This window comes from Triticum dicoccoides, chromosome 3B (assembly GCF_002162155.2).
Source record: "Triticum dicoccoides isolate Atlit2015 ecotype Zavitan chromosome 3B, WEW_v2.0, whole genome shotgun sequence".
NCBI lineage: Eukaryota > Viridiplantae > Streptophyta > Magnoliopsida > Poales > Poaceae > Triticum > Triticum dicoccoides.
This window is the reverse complement of record NC_041385.1, coordinates 212,209,518-212,230,928: the sequence shown is the minus strand read 5'-3', so window position 1 is coordinate 212,230,928 and position 21,411 is coordinate 212,209,518. Positions and strand designations below refer to the sequence as shown.

The 21,411-nt window shown below is 42.1% G+C and overlaps 1 protein-coding gene across 1 annotated transcript; it reads right to left on the bottom strand.

Annotated features, from left to right (window-relative positions):
* Positions 1-218: 218 nt before the first annotated feature.
* LOC119281156 lies at positions 219-3,410 on the bottom strand. The gene is made up of 6 exons (XM_037561763.1): positions 3,238-3,410; positions 3,028-3,148; positions 2,889-2,951; positions 2,078-2,164; positions 1,363-1,662; positions 219-898 (listed from the first exon to the last, which is right to left on the bottom strand). The coding sequence occupies exons 1-6, from the start codon at positions 3,393-3,395 to the stop codon at positions 455-457; spliced, it is 1,173 nt and encodes a 390-aa protein (XP_037417660.1). The 5' UTR covers positions 3,396-3,410; the 3' UTR covers positions 219-454.
* Between the last annotated feature and the right edge of the window lie 18,001 nt (positions 3,411-21,411).

Here is a 21,411-nt window from a genome sequence, read left to right as displayed (position 1 = left end):
ACGAGGCCGAGTTGGAATCTTCCCGATAACAAATGAACTCGCGCTCAGATGAGTATTTTTGCTTCGAGTCTGACAAAGTGATATGAATTATATTATTTAAGAAAAATTATTTAATAAATTATGAATATAAAATGTGATCAACATGATGTGGCATTGGCATACTACATAAACAAAATATAATCTTTTTTCTTCCTGTGACAAATAAGGCACATCAGAAATAATAATAATCATGCTATAAAATTGTATAGACAACAGGAGTGTAAATCTTAGTAATTCCAAACTCCTCAATCAAATAAAAAAGAAAAAGCAAAAACAAAACAAAACAAACACATCATATACCAGGCACATTCTTCCATCAACCCAAAACTTGAGCATAGGGCCTACATATTAAGGCAATTAGGGAATAGCAACTTCATTACACTACAACATACTGCGGAAACAAAACTACCTAGTCCTAAGCAGCACCAACACATACGATAGGTAGATAGTAGCAGCCAATAGATTTGGCTTTGATACTACCAAAACCACCTAATTCTCCCCACAGTTCTCCGTAACTATTCTGAAAAGCTAGCACAACTTCTGCTAGTTTTAGAAGTAGTTGAGCTTGCTCTTCAATGTCATCTTTGCTCTTCAAAGCAGCCAAGTCTTCTTCCAAACTATCAGGAAAATAACCAACAATCATAACAGAATGGCCTCTAAACTTGCCCTTGCGATGCAGATGCGGTAGTGCCCTTTCTTCCTGAAACTCATATACACCAACTCCATTCATGGATTTCCAGTTATCTGATATTGGGAAGCTCGCTGCAAGAGCTTTCCCCTGATCCAGTAGCAGCATGACTTCGTGAATATCTTTGCGACGGAATTTTCTATAAGCATGAATCTTGAAACGTTCTTCAGACTACAAACCAAACAAGTCAAACAAGTTACATCAGTATTCAAATCTTACCCTTGATTATTCATACATGCGTAATCTAGTGCCAGTGTAGATCAAACCCTTAATGAGCTATCGGATAACGTCACTAACAGTAATGCTGCAAATTTTATGTATGTTCATAAAGAAAAAATAATGTATGTATTGGGTTATTATTGCAACAATAATAATCACAATTTTTCCTCTAAGCTACCAAGATTAGCCTTTGTAGTTTAAAGTTCATACATTACCACCATAGGTCTAAGAGAACTTTCTATACTATTTTTTTGTCAAATGGTGTAATAATCATATGATTGAAACCATTTAATGTTTATCCAAGTTATGCACAAGCCCCACACAAGCAGCATAATATAACTATTCCTAGCCTTGTGCACAAGTTCATGACCAGTTTAACATAACATAAATTACAAGTGAACATAACAGGATTTTACCTTTTTCTCACTAGCCATGTCGACACCACGAACACCCACTTCCTTCAAAACTTCCATGCAATTCTCCAGGCTTCCTCCTGAACCATTTGCGCCTAACACTTTCCCAGTGTGAGAGGTGTACACCTTAAAATCCGACAACGAGAGACAATAATTAAACTCTTCTGGAGGACTCTTGGCATTATAGTTGACTTTGTAATGTGTCTCCGTAGTGACCATCGAGGCTTCGAACACACAAGTCCTTCTTGCGCCCTGTTTACGGACAGGAGCTAGAAACCTCTTACGCAAGCCAATCCAAGGTACCTGGACAGAAAAAAAAATGATAATAAGCCTTTGGAGAGAACACAATAGTGTGACGTGTGATCAACAGCCTATTAATATCTGAATATTGCGAATTTTGCTTATTTGTATTTGCTTACATGAGGTTAGGAGGATTTCCTAACTAGTTATCAAAGTAAACGCAATGTTAGATTAAAACGTGTAATTAGAAGGAGATTTTTACTTTCGTGCACCAGCATAAACAATTGAATAAAATTTTATAATATCAAATTAAATAAACCTTTGGATGAATGGGGAAGAAGTAAATAAAAACACACAGGAATGTACAAAAGTTACATATACTTTTAGTTAATTACTAAAGTGAAGACAATAACAATATATGTTGTTGCTGGTCAACAAACTAGGTTCTGATTAAAGAGTAAGCAAACTCAAAACTTACTGCTGCATCTTGATTAGGTGCATTTCCACCTTCATTGATTTCAGCTTCAAGTTCCTTGGCTGCATTTGTTAAAGAAGCAGAAAGAACCTGTATATACACCCAACAGAAATCAGAGAATGAAACAGTAAAATTCATATCATACATTGAAGAGGGAAGTCCTTATCAGCTATGGGAGAAAAAAAGTTGGCAATTGATATAACCTAGGGAGGTCTCTAGTGATCCATAAAAAGTATTAGCCATAGCCAGCTTTTTTTAGATCAAGTATTAGCCAGTTACACACACTGATTACGATTGAAGGACTAGTCGAGACTAGTCGATGGACTAGTCTCTGAGGTATTACTAGTAGTTATGTATTGTAAGTTCAGTGCTACAGTACCATGTCGACTAGTCTTGCACTAGTCTAGACTAATCATGATTAGTCTATGAGTCTCAACCTTGGAACGACTTGACGACTCTTCGACTCATAAACATTGGTTACGCATATACGGCCAAACTGATCTCAGCAAATACATCCCTCACTAACATCATGATTGATGCCCCGGTAGTTTGAGCATATCAAGAGCACCTAACACAATAACTATTAAGTGCACCACCAGTAGTTAGCTTGACCACTTGACATAAGTACAGTTTAGTATATAGCTGGATCCCGGCTTAACTGCTTCAATTGTGACCTTTCTGTACTCTTGCTAATATACAATAACAGCTTGGAACCAAGCTTATTATCCTGGTACTAATAATATATAATAACAGCTCGGAACCAAAGCCAACTAAAGTACAGGGCAGGATAAAAGAATTTGTCAATTATTAAAACCTGTGAGCGGAGATTCTCTGTCTTGTCAACAAGCAGCTCAATCTTCTCCCCACGATCAAAAACCTGAATTTCAGAAGTAGAATAAGGATCAGAAACTTTCTCCAAACCTTCGGTGTATCCGCAAAGTACAGAGATGTACCTTCTCAGTGTTTTCCATCATCAAATTTTTCACTTCTGAAACTTGTGCTTGCACTTTAGCAAGCTTGTTTATCTCTTCAGGGTGGTCCACACAGTACTGCATGTGCTCTTTGAGTTTTGATCTACAAACAGTAAATGTTCACACACAAAATTAGCAAAAATAAGGCCATATGTTTTAAATAGACCCACACTGGCAAAAACACACACGTACCTAAACTCTCTGTTGAGGCTGCTTGGTGCAGCAGTAGCAGCTTTCCCACCAGCATATCTCTTGCTGAAATCATCCTTAACCCGAACCAAGAAAGCAATTGGTATCTGTTGCCCCACTGATTCAACGGCAACCACACAGTATGCTACACAAGAAAGCATGATGTCAGCATCGTAGTTTTTTCACTTCAAAGTTAGGAATGCCAACAAATGTCATATACTGTTCTGGAGTTATAATTCAACCAAGGAAAGAAACAAGCATTATCTTCGTTTTCAGAGAAGTGCCATGTCAGCAAAAAATCAGTTGCTTAATATATTTGAACAGTATTCCTTGATCAATTTTTCCAACACTATTGTCACTGCTATAAGCCATGCGACATGCGTTGGGAAAGGGGGTTTGAAGGAATTGTGCATTGAAATTCACGTAATAGCACTAGGAAAAAAAAGACACAGCGGTATAACAAAATTAGTTCAAAATCAGTTGTGACGTTTGACTTTAACTAATGAAGGTTTGGCCAGAGTTAAATTTGAACACAATCATCTAATATACGAATGGTATTGCTAGAACGGTAATGAGATGTACTCTACTGATATTACATTCTTTAAAAAAATTGCTTCTGTGTTCAGTAAAACGCTACAGTTCAACATTCATAAGTAGAAGCCAAATGTGACAACTAAATATGGATTGAGAGAGCATTATAGTTTCAACATCAATCCAAATCATGTATAGTTTTTAAAGCTTCCAGTGGGCATGTGCGACAAAAGCAACGACCAATTCTGTTGCAAAGTGCCAAAGGCTAGACTTAACTAACAAGAGCATCCAATCTACAGTCCAATCAAAGAGGAGCATCTATGTGAATTGATTTTTCATAAATACCATGCAAGGGATATTCATTCTTGTGGTGCTTGAAGATCAATACTTGAATACTTTTGCGGTTGTAGAAATATTATCCATGAAACGCTTATTCAAACTTAGATGGCCCATTGTAATGTGATCCGCTGTCATAAAAGGCTGAAACATACTACGCACTTATGTAGGTTGATTTAATTTATCACTGGTGAAACATCTTCTAACCAATTCCCTATCTACTTACTCTTCAAAAAGATGAAGGATATGAAAATAGCATTATAAATGGCACTCACACCCATTAGAAAACTCAGAAATGTTGATACATCTATATTGTTTAATAGATTAAGGGGCATTGCTTGTCCGGAAACCTATATACCATGCATAAATACACGCGGCAATTTGCTACACAGGTCTAGCAAGCCAGCAATGAACCATCTACCCTTCTACTATAAATAGATATCACGGCATGGAGGCAACAAATGAACCGCCAAATTATTTAGCATAAATATGTGCTGGCATTCGATACACATGCCTAGCAAGCCATCAACTAACAGTCTGTCCTCTACTATAAATAGCACTGATATCCAGAGGCGGCACCATGTACTGGATTATTTTACTGCTGATGTCGGCTATTGCAGCTGTTACAACACTGCCCCATAGGCGTGGGATAAGAGGAGCAACCACAGTATATTGACTGCATAGCACGATATTGACCAAGTATTACCGAACTCGAACTGACCGATACCCAGCGTGTGACCAACTAGAAGCCTAGTACCAAACCACGGGAGCAACAACCTCCCGCACGAAGTTCCCCTTCAACTAGTCTCTGTTTTGAGCACCTCCCCAAATTTGAGGATTTGCCACACCTTATTTTGCAGTTTGAGAATTTGCCCCTGTTTTGGCTGTAACCCAGGATTTGCCACATCTTTGCTGAAAGATTGAGGATTTGCCCCTAACATACTGTTTGGATCATTTGGCACATTATAGTACAAATTCTGTAACCAAAATACCCCCAACCCAATCTGTTTTAGTTATCCTCAATCGGGCATGAGCTCGCTGTTCCCGTACTCTGTTCGCCCTGGCGGCTTGCCTGTGGCCACCACGCAACGTCGCCGGCGTGCAGCTACACCTGAGTTGGAAGTCTCCCCCGAGTTTCCTTTCCAATCTGACTAGAAATGGGGTTATTAATCAAAGATTGATGGGCTGAAACATCCGGTGGTGGAAGAAAGAAAGTGACAGTTCAGAGAACAAGAAAATATAGCTGCTGTTTCAGTGTGCATTTGTTCTAACTTGTGAACTAGTAAGGGCTAATGTACCTTCTGATGTCACTAAAAAATGTAAATGTAATTTGTGATGTTGTGAACTATGAAGTGTGAATGCACTCTGTGATTAAAAGAAAAGGTGATGAAACTTTCCCAGATGTCTTCGGTCTGTACGTTCACTATGAAGTGTGAATGTAATCTTTGATTCTCCGTACGTTCAGGAGCGGGAGGTGGTCGAAGGAACCTAGGGTAGTAGCCGATCTTACCAGGTCGCCGCCGTCGGGGAGATCGAGGTCGCCATCGTCGTACCCGCCGCAGATCGCCACCGCCGCCGCAGGTACAGGTAGGATCAGATGAGAGAGTTATCGGGGCAACGTTTGGACTGGGTTCCTCTCACGTAGGTAAACACAAGGGCATTTTGGTCATGTTGTTGTGGGCCAGTCGTGGTAGGGGCAAATCTTCAATCTTTCAGCAAAGATGTGGCAAATCATGGGTTACAGCCAAAACAGGGGCAAATCCTCAAGCTGCAAAATAAGGTGTGGCAAATCCTCAAATTCCCCCGTGTGGCACAATAGACATCCGCCCACACGCCCCTGTGTGACATATCCAGCAGGCAGCCCACACAACTCTGTGTGGGCGAATATTAAAACTGCCCACACGTGTGGCACGAAGAGCATCCTACCACACACACGTTCAGCACGAGGGGATCGATCCCTCACATGAATTCGTTCGCTAGGGGGCCACACAGCCCGCATGCCTTTATCACACGAGGCTCTTTTCCCTGTGAAAAAAGTAACAAAAAGCCTACTGACAACAAATTAAATGAAAAGGCCCAGATTTTGTTTTCTTTCTTTGACAAATTAAAGCCCATATTTTGCTCGGCTACAAAAAAATGCCATTAGCTTTGGAAAATAGCAGAAAAAATTGCCATCCGAGTTTTTTAACAATGGCAAAGGTTTATAAACACATATTTAATCCCCCAATGAAATATGGAAAATCTGCCATGACAAAAAAAATCAATATTGCCATGTGAGAAAACACAAAATAGTCAAAAATTTCATGTGAACACAAAAAATTTGACAGGACAAATAAAAGAAAAAAATATAATGGCATTTTTAATTAAATTGCCATGAAAGTTTAATTTAAATTGCCGTGTTTTGAAGGATAATTTTGCCGTGTGTTAGAAAAAACACAGAAAGTTGAAAATCAAGTATGAACAAAGAGATCTGCCATGGCAGATTAGTATCAAAGAATTGCCGTGTTTTGTATGATGAATTTATCGTGTGTGAAAAACACAAAAAGTTGGAAATTCAAGTATGAACAAGAAACTTGCCATGGCAGATTCGTATCAAAACTTGCCACGGCGAAATTCACGTAAACTAAATTTGCAAGGTTGTAAAAGAAGAAAGAAAATTGGCCATGCTCCATAAACTACCGTCGCCATGAAAGATGCAATGAGATCGCCATGGTCCCGTTGAAAAAAGAAGACTTGCCATGTTGCAAAAAAAAGAAATAAAATTTGCCATGCCCCGTAAACTACATTTGCCATGATACGAACACTAAGTTTTTTTCGCACACGGCAAATTCATCATAGAAAACACAGCAGATTTGTATCAAAGAGTTGCCGTGTTTTGTATGATGAGTTTGCCGTGTACGAAAAGACACAAAAAGTTGAAGATCAAAGTATGAACAAAAAAATGCCATGGCAGATTCACATCCAAACTTACCATGGCAGATTCGTATCAAAACTTGCCACGGCGAATTCATGTAAACTAAATTTTCCATGAACCAATAAACTAAATTTACCATGATTCGTAAACTAAATTTGCCATGAACCAATAAAATAAAATTTGCCATGATCAATAAACCAAATTTGTATCAAAACTTGGCATGGCAGATTTGTATCAAGAATTGCTGTGTTTTGGTATGATGAATTTGCCGTGTGTGTAAAACACCAAAAGTTGAAAAACAAAAAATATAAATGAGGAAATTGCCATGGCAAATTCGTATCAGGAATTGCCATGTGTTTGTATGATGAATTTGCCGTGTGTGGAAAAACACAAAAAGTTGAAAGTCAAGTATGAACAAGAAAAATGCCATGGCAGATTCATATCAAAACTTGCCATGGAGAAATTCATGTAAACTAAAACTTGCCATGATTTGAAAACTAAATTTGCCATGAACCAAATAAACTAAATTTGACATGATCAAACAAAATCAGTTTGCCATGGTCAATGAACTAAATTTGCCATTATCAACAAACTAAATTTGCCTTAGTTAAGTAAGAAACAAAAGCATAAACGTTGTGGTGGGCATGTTAAAAAAACTATATTTTCCTTGGCAAATAAACATGAAATTTTTGCCATGGCAAACTTTGAAAAATAGGTCATAGGAACATTTTCTAAACTTGCTATGCGATCAAATGCAGAAAAATTTGCATGCTATGTACACATATTAAGTTGACATGGCAAGTTTGCCATGTATTTGAACATCTATAACTTTAACATGTTTTGAACATCTATAGCTTTGCCATATTTTTCAACACCTTAAGTTGCCATACTTTTGAACATCTACATGTTTTATTTGAGAGATTTGCCATGTATGTAAAAGAACATGAAAAAATGACCATGAATTTGCCATGGAAAATTCATATTAGAATTTCCATGGAATTTAACTAAAACTACCATATTAGAATTAGATCATGCTACAAAAGTAAACTTGACATGTGTCTGATGTAGCTGTTGAATTATGCCATGGCAACTACCGCAAAAACTTGCCATGGCAACTACTCGTAACAATTATGATATGGCAACTACTCCTACTCCAGAATTGTGCCATGGCAACTACACCAAATTTTTTTGCCATGCCAACTGCTTGTAGGAATTCTGCCCATGGCAACTATTACGAAAAGATTGCCATGGCAACTACTCTGGAAAATCTACCCATGGCAACTACTATAGAAAAAAATTGTCGTGGCAACTACTCATAGAAATTCTGTCCACCGCAACTATTATGACAAATTTGCCGTGGCAACTACTCTAGATTGCTCCATCGCCGGCTTGCAATTTTTCTGTGCACAACAGCAATTGGGTGAGACTAGAAGCAAGAGATTTGAGGATCCTCGCTAACCAGCAGAGAAAATAGACTGACAAAAAAATGTGCAGAAACAGAGAAGCATACTAGAGACACTCATTTCATACAGAAACAGGGAACTACATGCTACAGACTACATACACTATATGCAGAATTGCTGCGTTTTAATGCAGAATTTCCTAATGATCTCTATTCCAAAAATATGTTCTCCTACACTTGCATCTGTTCGAACTTGCCCCCTGCAGTTGCATCTGTGAACTTAAATGCTAATGTGGGACAAAAAGGAGCAGCAGGGCAAACATCTGTGAATTGAATTGTCTACTCCTATGGGCACAAATGCTGCATCTACGTTAACAAAAACTTACCTGAACAAACTTTGCATGAGCGGGGTGGAGGATTTGCACACAGGGCTCCGCGCGTGATGAGCGGGGATGGAGCTGCAGGAGGGAAGCAGCGTTGTCGCCGGCCGTCCGAGCAGCGTCCACACGCCGTTGCTGCCCCGCCATGGCCGCCGCCTGCTTCTCATCCCCTCCACACAACGACAAAAAAGGGGGTCGCAGTCGCGCTGCCAACCTGGCTCACCCGGTTGTCGCTGTCGCGCTGCCGACGTGGTGCTTGCGCTCGGGGTCAAACAGCTCTGTCTTGCGTCGGCGTCCACCGCAAAGGCCGAGCCGCGCCAGGGACCACAGCTACGCGCTCCCCCTCCGTTCCCAGTGTAGCACGAAATGGGCGCGGTGGAGCTCGAAGCCCAGCAGCAGCGGCGCCTTCCCTCATCGTCGGTTGGATTCAACTGTTGTTCACCGCTGTCGCGGCCTCCGCCCCACCTCACCAGCCATCTACCTCCATCCCGTGCCCCCCAAATGCGCATCTAGCGCGGGCCTCGTCGGCGGTCGCCGGGATCCGCGAGCCTCGTCGGATTAGGGACAGTCGGGGGAGGACAATGGGAAGATTCAACCGGATCCAACTTTTGGTCACCGCCGCCGTGGCCTCCGCCCGCCATCGCCCACCTCCACAGCCAACTGCCTCCATCCCGTGACCCCCACCGCATCTAGCGGACCTCGCCGGTAGTCACCAGGATCCAGGGGGCTTGCCGAATTAGAGGTGGTCGCAAGGATAGGGGAAGAGAAAGTGTAGACGAGTGGGGAAGAGAAGGTGAGATAGAGTGGACGCCGTTTGGGATGGAAGGAGTGGGCGTCGTCCGGGCCGGTTGGTCTTGACCCGCATGAGCTCGTTGGCTGACGTGGCGATTTATTATGCTTCAATATTTGTGCGAAACATCCAACGACAGATGATGCGTGTGGGCGGGATGCTACACACCACACGTGTGGGCGTTAATATTTTCGAAACGGAAAACCAACGCCCACATGTGTGGGCGTTTGCAGATCGCCCACACGCCTCTATCACCACTCATTTTGCCACGTATGAATAGATGACATCAGCAGAAATCTTTTTGGTTTTCGGCTTAAACATGTTTTATCTCCTAAATAAAAAAGCGAACTAAAAATCCGTTTTCACCATTATATCCGTCTCAACGAGATCTTCAAAACTAGACCCCATGTTGATATGTTTCGACGAATTTTTTTGCCAAGAAGTTGCCATGATGTTTACACTATAGTTGCCATAGTGCTTAAACTAAAGTTGCCATGTGGCAATTTTAGTTTGTAGATCATGGCAATTTTAGTTTTTTTATGATGGCAATTCCACTACTTTGACCATGAAAATATTTTTTTATTGTACCATCAATTTTAGGTGCATGTACCATGGCAATTTTAGTTTATGGTGCATGGCAAGTTTAGTTTCTTAATTCTCTGTTTTATAATATGTTAAAATTTATATTTAAAAGTAAAAGAAAATAGTTGAAATATATCATGGCAACTTCAGTGTAAATATCATGGCAATTCATGTGCAATAGACATGGTAACCCCTCGGTACTCCGGTAAAATCCCGATTTCACCCGGAACACTTCCGATATCCAAATATAGGCTTCCAATATATCAATCTTCATGTCTCGACCATTTCGAGACTCCTCCTCATGTCCGTGATTACATCCGGGACTCCCAACAACCTTCGGTATATCAAAACTCATAAACTCATAATATAAATCGTCATCGAACTTTAAGCGTGCGGATCCTACATGTTCGAGAACTATGTAGACATGACCGAGACACGTCTCCGGTCAATAACCAATAGCAGAACCTGGATGCTCATATTGGCTCCCACATATTCTACGAAGATCTTTATCGGTTAAACCGCATAACAACATATGTTGTTCCCTTTGTCATCGGTATGTTACTTGCCCGAGATTCGATCGTCGGTATCTCAATACCTAGTTCAATCTCGTTACCGGCAAATCTCTTTACTCGTTCCGTAATACATCATCCCGCAACTAACTCATTAGTTACAATGCTTGCAAGGCTTATAGTGATGTGCATTACCGAGAGGGCCCAGAGATACCTCTCCGACAATCAGAGTGAAATCTCGAAATACGCCAACCCAACAAGTACCTTTGGAGACACCTGTAGAGCACCTTTATAATCACCCAGTTACGTTGTGACGTTTGGTAGCACACAAAGTGTTCCTCCGGTAAATGGGAGTTGCATAATCTCATAGTAATAGGAACATATATAAGTCATGAATAAAGCAATAGCAACATACTAAACGATCAAGTGCTAAGCTAACGGAATGGGCCAAGTCAATCACATCATTCTCCTAATGATGTGATCCCGTTAATCAAATAACAACTCATTTCTATGGTTAGGAAACTTAACCATGTTTGATTAACGAGCTAGTCAAGTAGAGGCATACTAGTGACACTATGTTCGTCTATGTATTCACACATGTATTATGTTTCCGGTTAATACAATTCTAGCATGAATAATAAACATTTATCATGAAATAAGGAAATAAATAATAACTTTATTATTGCCTCTAGGGCATATTTCCTTCAGTCTCCCACTTGCACTAGAGTCAATAATCTAGTTCACATCACCATGTGATTTAACACTAATATTCATATCTGCATGTGATTGACACCCATACTTCACATCATCATGTGACCAACGTCCAAAGGGTTTACTAGAGTCAATAATCTAGTTCACATCGATATGTGATTAACACCCAAAGAGTACTAAGGTGTGATCATGTTTTGCTCGGTCTGTCACATTCAGAGCCGTATGTATTTTGCAAATATTCTATGTCTACAATGCTCTGCATGGAGCTACTCTAGCTAATTGCTCCCACTTTCAATATGTATCCAGATTTAGACTTAGAGTCATCTGGATCAGTGTCAAAACTTGCATCGACGTAACCCTTTACGATGAATCTTTCTGTCACCTCTATAATCGAGAAACATATCCTTATTCCACTAAGGATAATTTTGACCGTCGTCAAGTGATCTACTCCTAGATCACTATTGTACTCTCTTGCCAAACTCAGGGTAGGGTATACAATAGGTCTGGTACACAGCATGACATACTTTATAGAACCTATGGCTGAGGCATAGGGAATGACTTTCATTCTCTCTCTATCTTCTATCGTGGTCGGGTTTTTAGTCATACTCAACTTCACACCTTTGCAACACAGGCAAGAACTCTTTCTTTGACTGATCCATTTTGAACTACTTTGTCAAGGTATGTACTCATTGAAAATCTTATCAAGCGTCTTGATCTATCTCAATAGATCTTGATGCTCAATATGTAAGTAGCTTTACTGAGGTCTTTCTTTTTAAGGAACTCCTTTCAAACACTCCTTTATGCTTTCTAGAAAAATTCTACATCATTTTTGATCAACAATATGTCACTCACATATACTTATCAGAAAGGCTGCAATGCTCCCGCTCACTTTCTTGTAAATACAGGCTTCACCGCAAGTCTGTATAAAACTATATGCTTTGATCACACTATCAAAACGTTTATTCCAACTCCGAGAGGCTTGCACCAGTCCATAAATAGATTGCTGGAGATTGCACACTTTGTTAGCACCTTTTGGATCGACAAAACCTTTTGGTTGCATCATATACAACTCTTTTTCCAGAAATCCATTCAGGAATGCAGTTTTGACATCCATTTGCCAAATTTCATAATCATAAAATGCGGCAATTGCTAACATGATTCGGACAGACTTAAGTATCGCTACGGGTGAGAAAGTCTCATCGTAGTCAACCCCTTGAACTTGTCGAAAACCTTTCGCAACAAGTCGAGCTTTGTAGACAGTAACATTAGCATCAGCGTCAGTCTTCTTCTTGAAGATCCATCTATTCTCGATGGCTTGCCGATCATCGGGCAAGTCAACCAAAGTCCATACTTTGTTCTCATACATGGATCCCATCTCAGATTTCATGGCCTCAAGCCATTTTGCGAAATCTGGGCTCACCATCGCTTCTTCATAGTTTGTAGGTTCGTCATGGTCTAGTAACATAACCTCCAGAATAGTATTACCATACCACTCTGGTGCGGATCTTACTCTGGTTGACCTACGAGGTTCGGTAGTAACTTGATCTGAAGTTTCATGATCAATATCATTAGCTTCCTCACTAATTGGCGTAGTCGTCACAGGAACCGGTTTCTGTGATGAACTATTTTTCAATAAGGGAGCAGGTACAGTTACCTCATCAAGTTCTACTTTCCTCCCACTCACTTCTTTCGAGAGAAACTCCTTCTCTAGAAAGGATCCATTCTTAGTAACGAATATTTTGCCTTCGGATCTATGATTAGAAGGTTTACCCAACAGTCTCCTTTGGGTATCCTATGAAGACGCATTTCTCCGATTTGGGTTCGAGCTTATCAGGTTGAAACCTTTTTCACATAAGCATCACAACTCCAAACTTTAAGAAACGACAGCTTAGGTTTATTGCTAAACCATAGTTCATACGATGTCGTCTCAACTGATTTAGATGGTGCCCTGTTTTAATGTGAATGCAACTATCTCTAATGCATAACCCTAAAACGATATTGGTAAATCGGTAAGAGACATCATTGATTGGACCATATCAAATAAAGTGCGGTTATGATGTTCGGACACACCGTTACACTATGGTGTTCTAGGTGGCATGAGTTTGTGAAACTATTCCACATTATTTTAACTGAAGGCCAAACTCGTAACTCAAATATTCATCTCTACGATCAGATCGTAGAAACTTTATTTTCTTGTTACGATGATTTTCCACTTCACTCTGAAATTCTTTGAACCTTTCAACTATTTCAGACTTATGTTTCATCAAGTAGATATACCCATATCTGCTCAAATCATCTGTGAAGGTTAGAAAATAACGATACCCGCCACGAGCCTTAATACTCATTGGTCTGCATACATCAGTATGTATTATTTCCAACAAGTCAGTAGCTCGTTCCATTGTTCCGGAGAACGGAGTTTTTAGTCATCTTGCCCAAAAGGCACGGTTCGCAAGCATCAAATGATTCATAACCAAGTGATTCCAAAAATCCATCTTTATGGAGTTTTTTTATGCGCTTTACACCGATATGACCCAAACGGCAGTGCCACAAATAAGTTGCACTATCATTATTAACTTTGCATCTTTTGGCATCAATATTATGAATATGTGTATCATTACGATCGAGATCCAACAAACTATTTTCATTGGGTGTATGACCATTGAATGTTTTATTCATGTAAACAAAACAACAATTATTCTCTGACTTTAAATGAATAACGTATTGCAATAAACATGATCAAATCATATTCATGCTCAACGCAAATGCCAAATAACATTTATTTAGGTTTAACACTAATCCTGAAAGTATAGGGAGTGTGTGATGATGATCATATCAATCTTGGAACTACTTCCAACACTCATCGTCACTTCCCCTTCAACTAGTCTCTGTTTATTCTGCAACTCCTATTTTGAGTTACTAATCTTAGCAACCGAACAAGTATCAAATACTCAGGGGCTACTATAAACACTAGTAAGGCACACATCAATAACCTGTATATCAAATATACCCTTGTTCACTTTGCCATCCTTCTTATCCACCAAATATTCAGGCTTCCGCTTCCAGTGACCATTTCCTTTGCAGTGTAAGCACTCAGTTTCAGTCTTTGGTCCAGCTTTGGGCTTCTTCGCGGGAGTGAAAACTTGCATGTCATTCTACTTGAAGTTCCCTTTCTTTCCCTTTGCCCTTTTCTTGAAACTAGTGGTCTTGTCAATCATCAACACTTGATGCTCTTTTCTTGATTTCTACCTTCATCGATTTCAACATCATGAAGAGATCGGGAATCGTTTTTGTCATCCCTTGCATACTATAGTTCATCACGAAGTTCTAGTAACTTGTTGATGGTGACTAGAGAACTCTGTCAATCACTATCTTATCTGGAAGATTAAATCCCACTTGATTCAAGCGATTGTAGTTGTCACGCCCAATATGCGACCCTATCCAAAAGGAACTCGACGGTCCCACCAAGGATAGACCCGCATATTGGAACGCTTTTGCAAGGTGGATATCATTACATCAACATTACATAATAGATGGGGACACATACAAAAGGCATACAATGCCACACAAATACAACAATACAACATAAAAGAACAACATCCGGCTACGGATGAATCATAAACAGAAACTCAAACAATATCCACCCTGCTAGCCCAGGCTGCCGACCTGGAACCTATCCCCTGATCGAAGAAGAAGCAGAAGAAGAACTCAATGCAAGGAAGCATCGCTCTCGCATCATGATCATCGCATAACCTGTACCTGCAACTGTTGTTGTAGTAATCTGTGAGCCACGAGGACTCAGCAATCCCATTACCATGGGTATCAAGACTAGCAAAGCTTAATGGGAAAGGAAGGGGTAAAGTGGTGAGGTTGCAGCAGCGACTAAGCAAATATGGTGGCTAACATACGCAAATGAGAGCGAGAAGAGAAACAAAGGAACGGTCGTGAACTAGCAATGATCAAGAGGTGATCCTGAACACCTACTTACGTCAAGCATAACACAGAAACCGTGTTCACTTCCCGGACTCCGCCGAGAAGAGACCATCACGGCTACACACTCGGTTGATGCGTTTTAATTCAGATCAAGTGTCAAGTTATCTACAACCGGACATTAACAAATTCCCATCTGTCACATAACCGCGGGCACGGCTCTCGAAAGTTTATACCCTGCAGGGGTGTCCCAACTTAGCCCATGACAAGCTCTCGTGATCAACGAAGGAATAGACCTTCTCCCAGGAAGACCCGATCAGTCTCGGAATCCCGGTTTACAAGACATTTCGACAATGGTAAAACAAGACCAGCAAGACCTCCCGGCGTGCCGACATCCTGATAGTAGCCGCGCGTATCTCGTCTCAGGCCACGACCGGATGAGCAGTCCGTACAACTAAAACCAGACCTCAAGTTTCCTTGAGGTGGCGCTGCAAAGCGCTCTAGTTTGGACCAACACTTAGACAAGCATTGGCCCGGGGGGGCTGAATAAAGATGACCCTTGGGTTAATTACTCCCAAGGGAAATATAGGTGGTGGTGAGGCAAATGGTAAAACCAATGTTGGGCCTTGCTGGAGGAGTTTTATTCAAAGCGAACTGTCAGGGGGGTCCCATAAATCACCCGACCGCGTTAGGAACGCAAAATCCGGGAACATAACACCGGTATGACGGAAACTAGGGCGGCAAGAGTGGAACAAAACACCAGGCATAAGGCCGAGCCTTCCACCCTTTACCAAATATATAGATGCATTAATAATATAAGAGATATTGTGATATCCCAACATAAACCCTGTCCACCATGGAGCAATCTTCAACTTCACCTGCAACTAGCAACGCTATAAGAGGGGCTGAGCAAAAGCGGTAACATAGCCAAACAACGGTTTGCATAGGAACGGTGTCAAAGGTTAGAGGTTCATGGCAATTTGGGAGGCTTGATAAACAGGTAATAGGTAGCGCAGCATAGCGATAGACGAAGCAACTAGCATAGCAATGATAGTAGTGAGATCCAGGGTAGCGGCCATCTTGCCTGAAATCCCGCAAGGAAGAAGAACGAGTCCATGAAGAAGATGAAGCCACGAAGACGAACCACACGTAGACGAACGAATCCTCACGATCGCAACGAAACGGGAACTAACAAGAAGAAGCACACAACATGGTAAAAACACCACACATGAACAAGACATGATGCACAACAAGCATGATGCATGACCAAGCTACATGAAGCTACTCATGGCAAGAGATGATGCAAACAAGAACAACACATCAAGGCAAGTTTAAATGAGGCCGGAAACAACATATAACAATTCCGGTAAGTCCTCATATGCAAATTTCGAAATTGATCCAGAACTGAATAAACCTTATGTTCAAGTTGTTAAACAGCAGGTTAAGATGCACCAAGATGATCTACACGAGATTCTAGTCAAGTTACATATAAAGTTCATTAGATTCGGAGCTACGGGCTAGAAGATATGAGCAAAACAAGTTAAACATGGCATTGATGCAAAATGCATACAAACATCAAGCAAACACCTCAAAACAAGGATGCAACATGATAATATGAAGCTACATGTAAAAACAAGCAAGTTTCATATAGAGCACACTCAAAACGCAGCAACGGTTCAACACCCACACACTAGTCATAACAACAATCTGTCCATAACAGCAACTAGGCATCTTACAAGCATCAAAACAACAAGCTACATCATCCCAACATAATAAAAAAAGGCATGGGCATGAAGTACAGGTAAAGCATAATAAGACATGAACACTGAGCTATCTCCAGAAACAACTAGAACATGCTCAAAAACACATGGTAAGATTGCAAACATTAACAGTTTCAGACTTGGTAGAAAATAACATCAGGTTGCAATGTTTAGAGCTATCAAACAACATGTTACAGGAACTTATCATGGCAAACAAAGGCATGGCATGAATCTACTAATAGCATAGATCAAAAGTCCCTTACTGACCAAGAGCCAAAAAGGCACAGAAAATATGATGGCACCCATGTAAACATGGCAAGTTATATTACAGATTCAAACATGGCAGGAACAACAATAAGTAGGCATGTTGGTGAGCTTGAACCACTCACCACAGAGCAATACATGGCATGGCAAAGCAACCAACAGCAAGAAGACATGTTTATGAAGCTAAGCATGGCAAGAGCAAGTTCATAGGGTGCATGGATCACTAGCAAAACACATGGGAACAAGTGAACTTAATGTTAACAGGCTGACAGCAACAATTTCAAGCAACTTTGGAGCAAGATTACAACATGATACAGCAGGCTATAATTGCAACCAAGGGCATGAATGGATAGAGCATGACATTTAGATCAAAACATGTTTATAGAGCATCTCCAGATTATGCATAGAATGATTAGTAGGAACATGTTTACATAGCAACAAAATATAATAGAATCTGCCAGGAAATCAGCAATAGCAACTACCCTACTTAGCAAGCTTGATACACTCAGCACACAACTCACATAAATACATGGTTAACACCCCTGGAAAGATGGCATGGCATAGATCAACATACATGTAGACATCAACCTCATAGGATGCACACATCAATCATGGCAAAAATGATAAATGAGCAAGTTATAACAGTTTCAGCAGATTAACATCAACATGCACTCTTCCAACAGCATTTCGGGCATCAATATAAGCTCAAATGAAAATGATGCGATGGAATGAAATGAAGTACTCGTCGAGACGAACAATTTGACATATTACACGCGTAAAACGGAGCTACAGATGCAGAGATGTGATGCGATGAACATGGCATGATTTTGTCAGGGATTCGGGGACTTAGTGGAATTTACCCCGCGAAAACTGGACGGAGATGTTCTGGGATGGAGGGATCCGGGGCGCGGCGGAGGTGTTTGGTTCCGGGACGGGTGGATCTGGTCCCGATCCCGGGCCTCGCCGGAGTTGGCCGGGGAGGTGGCCGGAGACGGTCGCCGGTGGCGAGGAGGGGGCCGGAGCGCGAGGGAGAGGCGGCCCCGGACCGGATCTCGCCGGATCCGGCCGGCGGCGAGCTGGGCTGACGGCGGGGCGCGGAGGTGCGGCTCCCGCGGCGACGGCCGGTGGCGGGGAGCAGCGGCACGGCGGCGGCGGCGCTCGCCGGCGGCGGGCCGGGAGCCGAGGCGCAGGGCGCGGGGCGCTCGGGGCCGGGCGGCGCGCCGGGTGCGAGGCGCGGGGCAGGCGCGGAGGAGCTCCGGCGAGGGCGGCGGGGTCCGGCGCCGGCGGGGCGGCGGCGCGACACGGCGGGGCGGCGGCGCGACAGCTCGGCGGCGGATGGCGGCGGGGCGCGCCGGCGACGCGGGGGCGGGGCACCCAGGCGGCGGGGCGCCGCACCGGGCCGGGAGGGCCGCGGACGGGCTCACGGGCCCGCGCGGTCGGCGGCGATGGCCGGAGTGCCATGTGGCATGTCGCGGTTGGCTGGGCGGCGCGGACGGACGCGTCCGGTCCAATCCGGACGTGTCCGGCGGCGCGGAGGGGGAATTTTTAGGGTTTGCCCGTGAATTCGGGGGAGGGGTCTATATATAGAGGTAGAGGGAGGTAGGAGTGTCCAAATGAGGAGAGGTTTTCGGCCACGCGATCATGATCGAACGACCGAGAGTATGGAGGGGAGTTTGCTGGGTTTTGGGCCACTTTGGAAGGGGTGTTGGGCTGCAACTCAAAGAGGGCTTTTGCGGTTACCCGGTTAACCGTTGGAGTATCAAACGGACTCCAAATGGCACGAAACTTGACAGGCGGTCTACCGGTGCTATACCAAGGCCGCTTGGCAAGCCTCGGGTCATTCCGAGAAAGTTTAATACCCGCACAAGAGAAGAGGCAAAAAGGGGAACGCCGGATGACGTAGAAGCGCCGGAGTGCAAAACGGACAACGGGGAAAAGGCTCGGATGCATGAGACGAACATGTATGCAAAATGAGATGCACATGATGACACGATATGAAATGCATATGATGACATGGCAAAGTGCAACACGCAAGCAAATGACATGGCAACGACGGCGAATAACTGGCAGACACCTGGCGCATCGAATCCGGGGCGTTACAATGCTCCTCCACTAACAAGAGATCCCGTCCCGAGATTTTAGGACCGAGACGGAAGGGAAAAGGGATGAGGTGAAACAAGAACTCAAGAGAAGAAGCAAAGAATCGAGAGCACTCGAGAAGAAGAGAGGAACAACGAGAATGGCGAGAATCGAAAGATCACTGAATCAGATAGACTATGAACCACTTGTTAGAATGAGATAGGAAACGAGTAAGACTGAAAGGATTTAGGCAGCACTCCGGCTGAAAAAGGAAGGATTTTGACAAGAACTTGAGAGGATGGAATGATACTTGATGAAGACATGACACAAAACCTCCGGAAGGAATTGAATTTTTTTTTGAAAAGAACTTAGAAGGGAGGATTGAACGGAGTTGTTGAGAAAAACAACAACGAAAAGAATAGGCTTGTTGTGGACTTATGGATAACATCTCAAAATTATGAGGTGATCTCCGACCACAAGCGGAAATGATTGGATAGCTGAGAAGAATGAAGAAATGCAAAACTCCACTTCAAAAGAATACGGAGAATTAATTACACTTCGAGACGCGAGAAGAAAAGATACTTGAATTCCTCAAACAAGAATCTTGATGAACACTTGAGGAATGAATTAAATCATGAAGAACCACCATGAAGAACTCCAGTAAACAAAAGAATGACGAGATAGAATGAAGAATGAAAGAATAAGATGGGCCTTGCGATGATTTAGATGGAGGTTCCGACGAGATGGCCGAGGAAATTTGAACTCCGGAAAAGAAAAGATGGAGAACACTTGGAACTAGAATTTATTCATCAAGAATAACTCCGAAGGAAGGGATTAATCACTTGGAGGAAATAAGAATAAGATTTATTGTATGCTTATCCTTCATCAAATTAAATTGATGGCAAGCAATGGATTTGCATACTACTTATTCTTCTTGAAAAGGATTAAGGGAAATATGGCGCAAAACTTGAGAAAGTCTTCATGAACCACCGGTAGGATTGAAAAGAACGAATGAATTAAAATGATAAACGAAGAAAAAGAATCTTGAACGAACCACCGGAAGAATATTGAGATGAATGAAGGGGCACGAATATAGAATAATTGGAGAACGAATCTGAAAACTTAGAACGAAGAAATCTTCCGAAAAGATGGCCTCCGGATGAAAAGAAACGGAAAGACAACTCCCGAAATACTCCGGATGGGTAAGAAAAGAATATCTGACAAATGGAATAAATCAAGAGGCTAACAAGAAGCTAGAACCATGAATCTTCGCAAGAACGGGCAAGATTTAGAGGAAAACTCTTCTTCAATCTTCAAAAGACGACGGGACACACCACCAAAATTACTGAGATACTCCGGGAGAATGAAAAGCAAAGGGGTTGAGCCAAAATGAAAAGAATATGAAATCGATCTTGGAGAAGGCATGTGACTGATGAAATTCATTCTTACATCACACTTGAAAAGAATTGAGAATAACTCCGTGGGAATTAGAAGAGTCAGGTAAGATCCTGGGAAAAGACCTGTGGGTTAGGGCCCACTGAAGAGAAAAACACCGTTGAAAAGGATTGTTGAACAGGTAGATGATGCGCCGGGATGATTTTAATATTTGAATTGTTCCGGTGCATCATACTCCGGAAGGATAAAATGGCGAGAGACGAACGAGCAAAGGGAAATACTTGAGCCGAGAGAAAGAATATGATCAACCTGAAAAACTTGAATTAAGTCCACCAGAGAAGAAAAGAGATGAAGAATGACGAATGAGACGAGAAATCACCCGTCGAAACAATTGAGGGAAGACTGAAGAGACTCCGTACGAATGAAAATTGATGGTCGAAAGAGACTCAGACTCCGGGAAGAAGAGGGTGGGAGGGCGGGAAAACAAAAGAAACTCGGAAGGGGAAACCGACGAATATCTTGAAGAGGAAAACACCGGTTGAAATCATTGAGGAAAGAAAGAAAAGACTTTGCACGAGTAGGAAGGATACTCGATTA

What these genes read in the sequence shown, in the direction of transcription:
- LOC119281156 (XM_037561763.1), bottom strand. Translation starts at nt 3,395, where the DNA reads ATGCTTTCTTGTGTAGCATACTGTGTGGTTGCCGTTGAATCAGTGGGG. An exon ending in AGCCTCAACAGAGAGTTTAG is followed by an intron (nt 3,149 to 3,237) that starts GTACGTGTGTGT and finishes TACTGTTTGTAG; the next exon opens with ATCAAAACTCAAAGAGCACA. An exon ending in CAGAGAATCTCCGCTCACAG is followed by an intron (nt 2,165 to 2,888) that starts GTTTTAATAATT and finishes GTGTATATACAG; the next exon opens with GTTCTTTCTGCTTCTTTAAC.